Source organism: Dermochelys coriacea, chromosome 7 (genome assembly GCF_009764565.3).
Source record: "Dermochelys coriacea isolate rDerCor1 chromosome 7, rDerCor1.pri.v4, whole genome shotgun sequence".
Classification (NCBI taxonomy): Eukaryota; Metazoa; Chordata; order Testudines; family Dermochelyidae; genus Dermochelys; species Dermochelys coriacea.
In genome coordinates this window covers 110,530,805-110,545,303 of record NC_050074.1, presented here as the reverse complement: position 1 = coordinate 110,545,303, position 14,499 = coordinate 110,530,805, and the positions used below count along the sequence as shown (strand labels likewise).

At 43.1% G+C, this 14,499-nt stretch overlaps 1 protein-coding gene across 3 annotated transcripts in view; it reads right to left on the bottom strand.

The window, feature by feature from the left end:
* Positions 1–14,499, bottom strand: part of CACUL1 (CDK2 associated cullin domain 1) — an 87,339-nt gene that overhangs the window by 16,460 nt on the left and 56,380 nt on the right. For 2 of the 3 annotated variants that reach the window (XM_038410772.2, XM_043518615.1), the window contains one exon: positions 3,337–3,426. The exons of the other annotated variant lie outside the window; for it this stretch is intronic. In XM_038410772.2, the coding sequence (XP_038266700.1) occupies positions 3,337–3,426 (90 nt within the window). The remainder of the gene's footprint in view (positions 1–3,336; positions 3,427–14,499) is intronic. 3 annotated transcript variants of the gene reach the window in all.

Genomic DNA, 14,499 nt, shown 5'->3' with positions numbered 1-14,499 from the left:
GGTATATGACTTGAGAATTTAGAATAAAAGATATTAAACGTTATAATTATAATGTTGCCAACTCATGATTTTATTGCAAGTCTTGTGCTTTTTGGTGTTTTTCTTAAAGCCTACACTTCTGGAGTCATTCAATTACAGGACAATCTCAGCTTTCATTTTTCTATCCCTCAAGATTGTGAAGATGGGATTGAAAATGTTAAACTCAAAAGCTCAAACACCAGAAGACAAATAAAAAGAACCTCAAATTTATCATTTTTTAAAATCTAATTTTTGTGGACGTGACTGTGACGAAGTGGGGATTTTCCCTTGTTACGTTGGATGTGAGTCTTACTGTTGAGCCTATGAATTTTACTGTTTTGCATGACTACTGTGTGTGCCTCAGTTTCCTATGTGCTGCACCAATACCTCGGTGGTGAGAATAGGGGTGTCTGACTATGGCTGAGACCTCTGAGGCAGGTGAGGCTGCTCCAGCTGCCTGCACATATGCTATGACCGGTGCCCTTCATAATCTGAAACCCAGGGGGGGGATACAACCAGGTGACGACCAATGACTTTGCCCAGGAAGCAAGACAAAGACAAGCAGCAGTAGCAACGGGGGTGTCTGAGGTCAGGTTGCTGGAAGCTAGCAGTCTGCTTGGGGAGACCGGAAGAGGGGGAGCCCAGGGCTTCCTGGCCCAGGACTCACCAACTTGGACTTGGCCGAAAGTCACTGATTTCCATGCTAATGAGTTCTGTTCTATGCTGTGTTTTTGTTGACTAATAAACCTTCCGTTTTATACTTGCTGAGAGTCACATCTGACTGCAAAGTTGGCGTGCAGGGCCCTCTGGCTTCCCCAGGAGTCCCGCCTGGGCAGACTCGCTGTGGGAAGCGCACGGCATGGAAGGGGATGCTGAATGCTCCAAGGTCAGATCAAGCAAGGTCGAAGCTGTGTAAGCGTCTTCCCCTAGCAACAGTATGCTCAGAGAGAGGAGGCATGCTTCCCCAGAGTCCTGACTGGCTTTATACGGAGTAGTTCCAGAGCATCGCCCGGTGACTCATGACAACAACTCATGATTTTTAAATATCTGGCAATACAAAATCCAATCACTTCATGTTAGGATGGTGCAGAGAGAGGGTGGTTTGTACAGTCCCATCTGGTTGTCAATTATTTTGGTCAAATAATGGAATGGCTTGAGCAATCTGTCATATGAGGACTGAGGGAGGGGCTTGCAAGAGCACTTCCACAGGAGTTGGAGCAGCTGGTAACTGATAGCTAGTATCATGAGCGGATCCGTTTTTCAGGGAAAGCTTAAATTCTGCAGAAATCAATGGCTTAGGTCTTCCTACTCAACACTAGCCAGTGGATTTTTCATGACTTGGTAACAATCTTATTTAGATTTAGACCACAGTAAGAATACTGAAAATCTGAGAGGGAAATGACATACTGAACCAAACTAAATTTTGTCTGTGAAGGAAAAGGCAAGGCAAGTTCCATTCAATGTTGACAGGCTTTGTAAGGTTTTCAATACTCTTGTCTTTTGGGATATAAAATAGAATAGTAATATCAAAATCTTACAGATTGGCTCAACTTAGAAGGAAATCATGCTTTGTACTCTTTTTAAATACATTTTCCTTCTCCAGCACTGAAAAGTAAAAGAGGGTAATGATGAAAATCATCACCAGTTTCCTTCTCCTACCTCCTATCACTTATGTCTTATTTTTATCAAACATTAAAAAAATATGCCTGCGAAGAGTGATAACTGTGTGAATTCTGTAGATAGTCTGACCACCACAATACTGGCCCTCATACATGCCAGACTCTGAAGTTTTCATAAAGCTTCCTCTTTGTCATGTCTGGTTCTTTGAGTGGCAATTCCATAGAAAAGAAGATGTGATGGCACCTGGATACGATCCTCTTCGCAGTTACACCAGTACAAAACAAGAATAACTCCACGGAGCTAAAACTGGCATTGTAGATAAGAGGAAAACCAGGCCCATTTTGGTATTTGTGTTTTTGAAGCAGAAAAACAAAGGAGCATGACATGTTCATTCCGGGAACTTCACAGAATGCCCAAAACATTCCCTCTCCTCATCGCCAGTTAGATGCTGTTGACAGTAGAGATTTACAGCAGAGACTATACCTGGTCACTAACTAAAGCATAATGAATACACGTTCATTAAAATATTGTTAGAATAACATTTTATTATATGTCTATTAAGTCTTATAACAACTGCAGAGCTCACCACATGGCACACTACAGATACCAGTGAATAATGGTAGTTATTTGGTAGTTAATGGTAATGGTAGTTAATGGTAGTAATTGTTAGTCTCTAAGGTGCCACAAGTACTCCTTTTCTTTTTGCGAATACAGACTAACACGGCTGCTACTCTGAAACCAGTGAATAATGGTTATTTTAATTACCTGCTGCTGTACTGTTAAACTCCTTGGGAATACTGTCCCTTGACCAGGGCTCCCTTCAGTTTCAAAATTATACTTTACAGTACCTTCTCAATTTCATATTAAATTTCTAATGCATGAAAAATCTCAGAGTACGTCTACACTCCCATAAAAAACCTCTCGCACAGAGTCTCAGGGCCCGGGTAGCTGACTTACGACTCAGAGCCCAGGCTGCAGGGCTGAAAATTGCAGTTTAGACACTTGGGCTGGAGTCCAAGCTCTGAGACCCTCCCCACTCATGGAAACATCAACACTGCAATTTGACAGCCCCGCAGCCAGAGCCCCAAGACAGCTGACCCAGGCCATCTGCAACAGTGCCAAAGGTCTTTTATCGCAGTGTAGACATACCCTCACACACCACAATTTTCTGGGCTTGTTGAGATAACTAATATTGGACTTGAAGCCCACATTATATAAATTTTACCCAAGGGCAAAATAAAACTTTACAATGAAATAAATGAATTATTTGTTTCTTTGTTATAGCAAAATTACTTCTGTAATCACCACAGCATCATAGATGGAAAAGCCATATCATTCCCACTATTTTATCTCTTGTTTTTGAATATCTGCCATGATTGTCCCATTGAGCAGCCTCATCCCCTCATAGTAATACAAAAGAAGCACAGTGCTCATGCTTCAGTTTCCCCTCTCTTATTTTAAACTATTTAAGTGAAGGTGGGAGCCCAATGCAAGAATTAGTCCTCCTGCAGTTCACAACATAGATCTACTGCATTCATAACAAAGGCTTTGCTATGACATTACACAACACAGCTAAACACTGACTGACAGATAAGATCATGAAACTACCTTTTTAAAGATACATGATATTCTAGTTTGAGGAATGTTTTGGCACTATAGTATAATGGGAGATTCCAAAAGGAAGCAATGAATATTTACCTGGTCTAAGTGTATACAGGCCTTTCACAATATTTGCCATGGTTGAAGGGGTTATTTGAAACGGTGTTGACTGAGCTTCTAAAAGTAAAGCTGAAATGAAAAGAGAAGCCTGATTAGACATTTTCTTGGTCAAATACTTTAGGTTCTCTGCATATATTTTTGGCAGTTGAAAGAAAGAAAGTTATTTTTTCCTTCTCTGTATGTCACCTGATGTTCATAATGAGGAAACCAAGTGAGAGACAAATCAGTGAGAACTGCATTCTTACAGGTATAAGTACTGTATAACCTTTTAATTAAAGTGCAATATACTATATAAATTTATGTGTGGCAAAAATGTGAAATAATACTTTATCTTTCTCCTGTTACAGCTAAGCACATAGGGCTTGTAAGGGAAAACAGGCAAGTAACTGTGTTTCAATGACTCTGAGACAGAACTGAAGTAAATGCAACTTATTTTTAGCGGCAACATTCACAGTGCTATAGTAAGCATAAGAATTTCCACTAATAACTGTTTTAAGACATTTACCATTTTTAACATGAGGTGGATTTGATTAATGTTGTACCAGTATGAACTACAACATGAACTACTTGTAATTCATTTTGTTAAAGAGCTACACCTGCCCCAAGCCCTTCCTGCCATGTTTGTATGTTTCTAGAAGCCACTGGTCAGCACGTGTTACACACTCCTCTCTCTGCCCTTTCCACAGAGCATGGTCCTGCCTCTTTAGTTCACACTTGAGAAACATATGTTTTTAGCTGTAGAGCGTCCCCTGTTCAACCCCCAATATTGATCAAGATGGCAGTCACCACACTTATAACCACCTATTTTTTTTTCCTTAAAGTTCTTCCTTCTTCTGTGGTATAAAAGACCTATACAAAACAGTGGAAACTGACAAGAGAAATCTCATTCTTTAATCTTTCAATTACAGTAATCCAAAGTGCTATTTGTAACTATTATAGGTAAATTTGTCTCTGACAGAAGTGTGATTTTAAAAAGAACAGTGTCCCTTTAAATCTGGAAGTTTTGAAAGGACAGTGATTTGCATTCAATGAGACATTTGAAACCTTTCCCCAACAGATTTTCCCTGCAGCAGTACTTAGGCTAGTCAGGAAAGCTGCCTACAATGATGTCACCTAGGGAACAAGACTTTATTACGATGTGTAGCAATATCTAAATATGATCTACAAAAGATGAAACTATAGATATATCATGCATCTAAAACACAAGCCTAGCCAACAGATGTTTAGGTGCAATTGTAAAATGGTTCTATCTAAAATGGAACCAACATGTGTGTACTGGATTTAGTTTTAAATGGCTTTTTCAATTCCTCCTTAAAACTTTTGAGAAGACTATTTAAAAAGAATAATCACATCAAAGGTAAACATTTAAACATTAAAATGAACATAAACCTCAACAAAAGCCAGAACATTCACAGCTAAGAGCAGCTGAATACATGACATTTGACAGTATCTTCAAACCATTTGGACATAATTCAGTGACTTCATTAAAGGAAACCCAATAGCCAATCTTGCTTCGTAGTAGTGTTTGATCTTATATCCCACATAGGCTGCAACAGCCAGAGATATTTAAATATACTTGAGCAGGACTAACACTCATCACAGGCAATTTTACACAATGGGGGAGGATAGACAGAATATTATTACAGAGAAAAACGGTATCGCCAAATGTTATGTTCAGAGAGAAGTCAGGAAAGCAAGCTCCCTAAACAAGTGCATAAAACATGCTTCAAGCTGCAAATTACTTAGATGCCTCTGATCACATAAAATAAAATCAGAGTCGGATATAGGGTGACCAGATGTCCCAATTTTATAGGACATAAAAATGCTGGGAGATGTTTAGACAAACATGATTTTAGTTGCTGACTACAGTGTTTCCATACTAGTTTAGATTTTTTCCCATAAAAACATTTCTTTTTCAAATTGAGGTATAATTCTGTTCCACAATACGTAGTATTTGAAGATTTAACCAGATGCATCCACAATACATGGCAAGAAAAGTGAGCAGTAATCTCTGTGCTGGTTTATTGATTACTGTACCCACCTTTTTATAAAGGAATTCCATTACCAAGTTCACCTGGAGATCAGTCCTCTCATTAACAGAAGTGAATTTGTGCTTTCCTCCCCAAACCTTATTACATCTCGACTCACCAAAGATTTTTTACCACTTGTTTTTGTAGGCAGATTGCACCAGCCTTTAAAGCTACAAAATAGCTCACTAAGAAAGCTTTTCTGGATTATTAACTCAAACTGTACTGATTTTGAGACAGCACAGCTGCTGGGCCCAAGTCATCTAAATGAAGAATAAAAATAGTTCCTTTCCTACAAGAGATTAATTTCCTCATTGAGGTAGGATTGAAAAGGAAAGTGGGAGCAGTACCAACCCTATCTTAAAGGTAAAGCAAGCATGGGGGTAGTGCCCTATGCAGATACAAAAATGTGGATCCGCATCCGATCCGCATCAGTAAGAATCAACTTGTGTCCAACCTGCGACCTGCACTCCATCTTTTATCTCTGTCTGCATCCGCACCGCCTCTGTGGCAGCACGCTATCTGACAGTGCCTCTCAGAGGACCATCTGTGCGTGTGTCTACTGTAGGATCTCAAAGGCAGGGAAGCAGCAGTCTGCAGCTCAAAGCCTATGAGGCTGCCTCCCCACCTTTGAGATCCTATATCCATCCCTTCCCACCCCCCATACAGAGAAAGGGGAGATAATAGATCAAGAAGCCACTGTCTGCAGCTCATAGCCTATGAGGATCTGGAAGGCAGGAAAGCAGCCTCATAGGTTATGAGATGTAGACAACTGCTTCTTGACCTATCACCTCCCCTTTCTCTGTATGCTGGGTGCGGGGGGGAAGAGTGGGATCTGGAAGACAGGGAAGCAGCCTATATTCTCTCTCCCTCCAAATATACAGAGAAAGGGGAGGTGATAGATCAAGAGATGCAGCAAAATCCCCCATGCGCCTATCACCATGGTTTAAGCAGCCAAGCTATTTAGGAAACCTCTCCCGACTTCATTTTTGCCATATCACGGAAGTTTAGAGGGAGGCAGCTGCTTCTATAAAGTAAGTACATGGGGGGGGGGGGGAGATAGAGGGAGTGAGGAAATATAGGCTGACAGCTGCTTCCTCACCTTTGAGATCCTATATTTATAGCCTTGCGCAGATACAAAATTTATATCCACGTCCGATCCACAAAAATGGTTTGTGGACATCGGCATCTATGGATGCGGATATCCCCAAATATAAAGTGGATATCCATGGATTTACAGAGCTTTACATGGGGGCACCCATGAGACTGTTGTGCATTCCCCATCCCTCTTGGCAGCCTGGAAACCAAAAATGTAGATGTTCTTTTTAGGCCCTTTTTCTAGTTTGCTTTGCCAGTGCAACTGCAATAGCTTTCCCATAGCTGACCCCTTGAGAGGGAAGAGTCAAACTGGAGAAAAAGAGAGGTCATCATTGGAAGGTAGCAAAATCCTTCAATCTGATTAATTTTGAGTTCTGCCTGCCTGTTCCAAAAAGGTGAGGTGGGGGAAGATACCAGCTTCTCTGCCATAGCAGCCCATTCAGGCATTGATCTTGACATTAAGTACTGTCCAGTTTTCTCTGAGTATTTTGCATAGTCCCTCTTCCCATATATAAAAGCTGGGCATGGGACATATCATTGTAAGACAGTGAGTCACTCTACTGCCTTCTCTTTTAGTGAATTAAGAACAAATCAGTACATTTTGTTCCACTGACATTAATGAGCTGACTGATGACGGTATAGAGTTACACATCTGTTAGTAATACGCTGGAGTGCAAATCAAGTAACACATCCTTTCCTGCCTGTCCATTAACTGAGGTATCAAAAAGTGAAAAACCCCTTTCCCCGCAACAAGTAGCAGCCTCCAACTGCCTTAGTTTTTTCTGTATTTTCATATGGCATTCATACTTTTTAATTCCATATCAGAAGCAAGAAGGGATGATCTCAGTGGATTTCTTTTTCAAAGAGCCATCACTGAACTTATTCAGCTTCCAGGTCAATTTTTCTGCTTCCTCTTTGAAATTTTTACAGTTGAAGCACTTTCCTCCTATGTTTGTCAAAGGATACCTTTTAAAACAAACTTTCCTCATGTGCGATTATGAAAGAACTCCTGCCCTTGTTAAATGTGAAAAGGTGAACCGCTCTAAATCCACCCCTTTCTGAGTTCGGGGGAACATGACTGGGAAAAAGAAACAACACTGTCTGACGTAAAAGACAACTCTGACTAAAATATATCATAGGATCAATTAAATGTTTCACAAGTAAGAATTCTGGGAGATGGGGAGGCGGTTCCAGTGTCAAGGCAAAAGAACCACAGGCCCCTGAGACTGAAATGTCAGACTCTCAAACTTCAAAATGTAAATCACACAAATCCATGCCACAGTTATTTTTTGTGACAACCAATGACAGAAATATTGGCTTTGGCTTTTGATCAAGATCAAGATTTGTCTTTTCAGGTTAATATTTACTTTCAATGCACTTAAGTAAACTAAATCTTGAACCTGAGTACTACATAAAACAAATGCCTGCTTGTTATTATAGTGAGTCTGCCTGTAGATAACAAATCTGTCAAATAAATGAGTAGTTTTTGATTAGTTAATTGTGTAACTGTCTAGGTATATGTTATGACTTGGGAAAGCACCCACTAAAAAAATGTGGGGCTAGATAAAAATCAGTGTTGAACTATATTGTAAACAATTAGTATAATTTTGTGCACATATTTTCATGCCTAGACTCTGGTTCTTAATGGGACTCTGTTTCTGGGGTCCACCTTTATTCAGATCTTGCACTTCTGGTTTGAAATCTGACTAAAGAGTTTTATATCAGTAAGGGTATGTCTACACTACAAAATTAGGTCGAATATATAGAAGTCGATTTTGTAGAAAGCGTTTTTATACAGTCGAGTGCGTGTGTCCCCACACAAATGCTCTAAGTGCATGTAGTCGGCGGACTGTGTCCACAGTACCGAGGCAACAGTCGACTTCCGGAGCTTTGCACTGTAGGTAGCTATCTCACAGTTCCCGCAGTCTCCATCGCCCATTTGAATTCTGGGTAGAAATCCCAGTGCCTGATGGGGCTAAAATATTGTCACGGGTGGTTCTGGGTACATATCGTCAGGCCCCCATTCCCTCCCTCCCTCCGTAAAAGCAAGGGCAGACAATCGTTTTGCACCTTTTTTCTTGAGTTACCTGTGCAGACGCCATACCACGGCAAGCATGGAGCCCACTCAGTTAACTGTCACCGTATGTCTCCTGGGTGCTGGCGGAGGTGGTACTGCGTTGCTACACAGCAGCAGTTTATTGCCTTTTGGCAGCAGACAGTGCAGTATGACTGGTAGCCGTCGTCGACGTAGTCCTGGGTGCTCTTTTAACCGGGCGCCTGAGCAAACATGAGAGTGACTCAGCCAGGTCATTTCCCTTGTTTCGTCTCATGGAGATTGAGCGCTACCGGCAGTGCACTGTCTTAATCTGCAGCCAGCAGAAGACGATGGCCAGTAGTCATACTGCACCATCTTCTGCCGAGCATGCAGGAGGTGAGGAAAGCTAGCGGTCGTACTGCACAGTCTGCTGCCAGCAAGATGTATAAAGATAGATGAAGTGGCTCAAAACAAGAAATAGACCAGATTTGTTTTGTATTCATTTTCTCCTCCTTCCCTCTGTGAAATCAACGGCCTGCTAAACCCAGTTTTGAGTTCTATCCTTGAGGCAGCCATTCAGTTTCTCGCAAAGCCACCCCCTTTGTTGATTTTAATTCCCTGTAAGCCAACCCTGTAAACCATGTCGTCAGTCGCCCCTCCCTCCGTCAGGGCAACAGCGGACAATCATTCCGCGCCTTTTTTCTGTGCAGACGCCATACCACAGCAAGCATGGAGCCCGCTCAGATCACTTTGGCAATTAGGAGCACATTAAACACCACACGCATTATCCAGCAGTATATGCGGCACCAGAACCTGGCAAAGCGAAACCGGGCGAGTAGGCGACATGACGAGAGTGATGAGGACATGGATACAGACTTCTCTCAAAGCATGGGCCCTGGCAATGTGGGCATCATGGTGTTAATGGGGCAGGCTCATGCGGTGGAACGCTGATTCTGGGCCCGGGAAACAAGCACAGACTGATGGGACCGCATAGTGTTGCAGGTCTGGGATGATTCCCAGTGGCTGCGAAACTTTCGTATGCGTAAGGGCACTTTCATGGAACTTTGTGACTTGCTTTCCCCTGCCCTGAGGCGCAAGAATATCAAGATGAGAGCAGCCCTCACAGTTGAGAAGTGAGTGGCAATCGCCTTGTGGAAGCTTGTAATGCCAGACAGCTACTGGTCAGTCGGGAATCAATTTGGAGTGGGCAAATCTACTGTGGGAGCTGCTGTGATGCAAGTAGCCAACGCAATCAAAAATCTGCCAATATCAAGGGTAGTGACCCTGCAGGTCATAGTGGATGGCTTTGCTGCAATGGGATTCCCTATCTGTGGTGGGGCCATAGACGGAATCCATACCCCTATCTTGGCACCGGAGCACCAAGCCAGCGAGTACATAAACCGCAAAGGGTACTTTTCAATAGTGCTGCAAGCACTGGTGGATCACAAGGGACGTTTCACCAACATCAACGTGGGATGGCTGGGAAAGGTACATGATGCTCGCATCTTCAGGAACCCTGGTCTGTTTCAAAAACTGTAGGAAGGGACTTTCTTCCCAGACCAGAAAATAACCGTTGGGGATGTTGAAATGCCTATAGTTATCCTTGGGGACCCAGCCTACCCCTTAATGCCATGGCTCATGAAGCCATACGTAGGCAGCCTGGAGAGTAGTCAGGAGCTGTTCAACTACAGGCTGAGCAAGTGCAGAATGGTGGTAGAATGTGCATTTGGATGTTTAAAAGAGCGCTGGTGCAGTTTACTGACTCGGTTAGACCTCAGCAAAACCAATATTCCAACTGTTATTACTGCTTGCTGTGCGCGCCACAATATCTGTGAGAGTAAGGGGGAAGACGTTTATGGTGGGGAGGGAGGTTCAGGCAAGTTGCCTGGCTGCTGGTTATGCACAGCCAGATACCAAGGCGGTTAGAAGACCACAGGAGGGTATGGTGCGCATCAGAGAAGCTTTGAAAACCAGTTTCATGACTGGCCAGGCTACGGTGTGAAAGTTCTGTTTGTTTTTCCTTGATGAAACCCTCCGCCCCTTGGTTCACTCTACTTCCCTGTAAGCTAATCACCCTCCCCACCTCCCTTCGATCACCGCTTGCAGAGGCAATAAAGTCATTGTTGCTTCACATTCATGCATTCTTTATTAATTCATCACACAAATAGGGGGATAATTACCAAGGTAGCCCAGGAGGGGTGGTGGAGGAGGGAAGGACAAGGCCACACAGCACTTTAAATCTTATTGAATGCCAGCCTTCTGTTACTTGGGCAATCCTCTGGGGTGGAGTGGCTGGAAGCCCCCCCAAAGTGTTCTTGGGCGTCTGGGTGAGGAGGCTATGGAACTTGGGGAGGAGGGCAGTTGGTTACACAGGGGCTGTAGCAGCAGTCTGTGCTCCTGCTCCCTTTCTTGCAGCTCAACCATATGCTGGAGCATATTAGTTTGATCCTCCAGCAGCCTCAGCATTGAATCCTGCTTCCTCTCATCATGCTGCCGCCCCCTTTCAGCTTCAGCCCTCTCTTCAGCCCGCCACCTCTCTTCCCGGTCATTTTGTGCTTTCCTGCACTCTGACATTGTCTGCCTCCATGCATTCATCCGTGCGCTGACAGTGTGGGAGGACAGCATGAGCTCAGAGAACATTTCATCGCGAGTGCGTTTTTTTCGCCTTCTAATCTTCGCTAGCCTCTGAGAAGGAGAAGATCCTGTGATCCTTGAAACACATGCAGCTGGTGGAGAAAAAAAAAGGGACAGTGGTATTTGAAAAGACACATTTTAAAGAACAATGAGTAAACAATGTTTTTTTCCACAGTAAACCTTGCTGTTAACATTACATACATAGCACATGTGCTTTCGTTACAAGGTCGCATTTTGCCTCCTCCCACCTCCTGGCTAACAGCGGGGAACATTTCTGTTCAGCCATAGGCAAACAGCCCAACAGGAACAGGCACCTCTGAATGTCCCCTTAAGAAAAGCACCCTATTTCAACTAGGTGACCATGAATAATATCACTCTCCTGAGGATAATACAGAGAGATAAATAACGGATGTTGTTTGAACGCCAGCAAACATACACTGCAATGCTTTGTTCTACAATGATTCCCGAGTACGTGCTACTGGCCTGGAGTGGTAAAGTGTCCTACCATGGTGGATGGAATAAGGCTGCCCTCCCCAGAAACCTTTTGCAAAGGCTTTGGGAGTATATCCAGGAGAGCCACGAATGCCAGGGCAAATCAATCATTAAACATTCTGGCTTTTAAACCTTATATAGTATTTTAAAAGGTACACTCACCAGAGGTCCCTTCTCTGCCTGGTGGGTCCGGGAGGCAGCCTTGGGTGGGTTCGGGGGGTACTGGCTCCAGGTCCAGGGTGAGAAACAGTTCCTGGCTGTTCCTGGTGAGAAAACCGGTTTCTCCTCTTGTTTGCTGTGAGCTATCTACAGCCTCCTCATCATCGTCTTCCTCATCCCCAAAAACCTGCTTCCGTGTTGCCTCCATTTCCATTGAAGGAGTCAAACAACATGGCTGGGGTAGTGGTGGCTGAACCCCCTAAAATGGCATGCAGCTCATCATAGAAGCGGCATGTTTGGGGCTCTGACCCGGAGTGGCCGTTGGCCTCTCTGGTTGTCTGGTAGGCTTGCCTCAGCTCCTTAAGTTTCACGCGGCACTGCTTCGGGTCCCTGTTATGGCCTCTCCCCTTCATGTCCTGGGAGATTTTCACAAATGTTTTGGCATTTTGAAAACTGGAACGTAGTTCTGATAGCACGGATTCCTCTCCCCATACAGCGATCAGATCCCGTACCTCCCGTTCGGTCCATGCTGGAGCTCTTTTGCGATTCTGGGACTCCATCATGGTCATCTCTGCTGATGAGCTATGCATGGTCACCTGCAGCTTGCTACACTGGTCAAACAGGAAATTGAAATTCAAAAGTTCGTAGGCCTTTTCCTGTCTACCTGGTCAGTGCATCTGAGTTGAGAGTGCTGTCCAGAACGGTCACAATGGAGCACTCTGGGATAGCTCCCGGAGGCCAATACCATTTAATTGCATCCACAGTGCCCCAAATTCGACCCAGCAAAACCGATTTCAGCGCTAATCCCCTTGTTGGGGTTGAAAAAAGGGCTTCATCATGTGGATGGATGCAGGGTTACATCGATTTAACGCTGCTAAATTCGACTTCAACACCTGGTGTAGACCAGGGCTAAAAGAGTGATTACAGCCAGCACTCCTCTTTCCTTATAGTACTTCCTCAGCATGAGTGGTACACTCTATCACACACCTATATTAACAGCCAGCTGGGTGTTTCCCTTTCTCATCCATTTATGTAAGAGGACAGGTGAGTGAATGGAAAGCATGAAGATTCAGCCTCTGTCCAATCCCCCCTAATCCCTGCAGCCGTGGAAAAGGGATGTGAAAGAAATTAATTTCTTTCCTCTGGTGGAGCTGATCTCCTCCTCTAGTTACAGCTAAATGATTCCTGCTCAAGACAGGAGTGCTTTATCTTTGGATCAAAATGATGCTTTTGAAGGGAAATCTTTTAGTCTTTGGAAATCACCAGACTGCACCAAATGGCAGGCATTATCACATGTTTTATAAGGGTAGGTTTCCCCCAACTACAATTAATTCTCTGAAAATTCCTCAGCTCAAATACAGACATGGAGGGAAAGGGAGAATGTGCACATGAAAACAGGAATGGTGAAAGTCAGCATGACAGTGTACAATGCCAACACTTACAGAAACTCTTGGTGGTCCCCCAAGAATAGAATCTAACATACCCCAGCCAAACAAGTTAGTGAGCAGCACTGCTCTAGACTGAGAATAATCAGAATTATTTTGCCTTAGATATTCTTCCAAATCCAGTTTGTTCCGTATTACCTTGATCTTTAGCAGACCAATTGAAATTAGTACAGCTATTTCTCTCAGTATCTAGATGCTGCCTGGACCACATCATCATCTTGGCAAGACTCACCTGACTTTCTTTAGTTTCTGGAGTGAGAACAGGGGTTATCCCAAATCTTTGTAACAGTAAATCACTGGTCTATCCACAGATAAATCGAAAACACACTATGCTCTTGGGTCTCATCAGACCCTCAACTGAGCTTTCTACTTTAGAGTTGTAGTAAGCTCCTCCTGGAGGTGCCAAGGAGTTGTTCACCTCAAAAATGAGAACCCTCAATTGTCACTTAAAAACCTTTTTTTGCCACTAAAGGTGGCAGCTGGATATGTTTGCAGATGTAAGAAGTTACAAATGGACCATAGATTTTCAGGTACCTATTATGCCATCAGTGAACAGTGATGTCACCCAACAAAGTAATAATTTTTTAAAGGTTCTTCTGGACACAAGGCATAGCTGTAAGCCATGACTGTCTGGAGAGGTTTCCAACTAAACCTGTAGAAAAGCCTGGCTTCCTGAACTACAATCCACTTTAAAGAAAAGGAGCACTTGTGGCACCTTAGAGACTAACAAATTTATTAGAGCATAAGCTTTCGTGAGCTACAGCTCACTTCATTGGATGCTGTAGCTCACGAAAGCTTATGCTCTAATAAATTTGTTAGTCTCTAAGGTGCCACAAGTGCTCCTTTTCTTTTTGCGAATACAGACTAACATGGCTGCTACTCTGAAATCCACTTTAAATGTCAATGACCAAACTGGGAGGGATAATAGGTGTTCTATTATCAGAAAACATTTTATTCCTACCATTTCAAACGGGACATATCACTCGCACAGAGCATGAAGGAACAAGACTATCTTCTACTTCAATTTATTGTAAAGTGAAGGACTGAAGATTTGTTTATTAGTGCATTTGAAAAGAATGACAACAGTAAGCCTTTCAAATGACCTGTATTTGGGTTTACAGTATAAAGAAAGTGATTATGGTTTAGATTAGTGACTATTACTCATTTCTGGATTTTGTTACTTATAATAATCTCATGCATAAATGCCAACAAACAACATACAACATTTTTTCATGAAATAAAAAGAACAAAT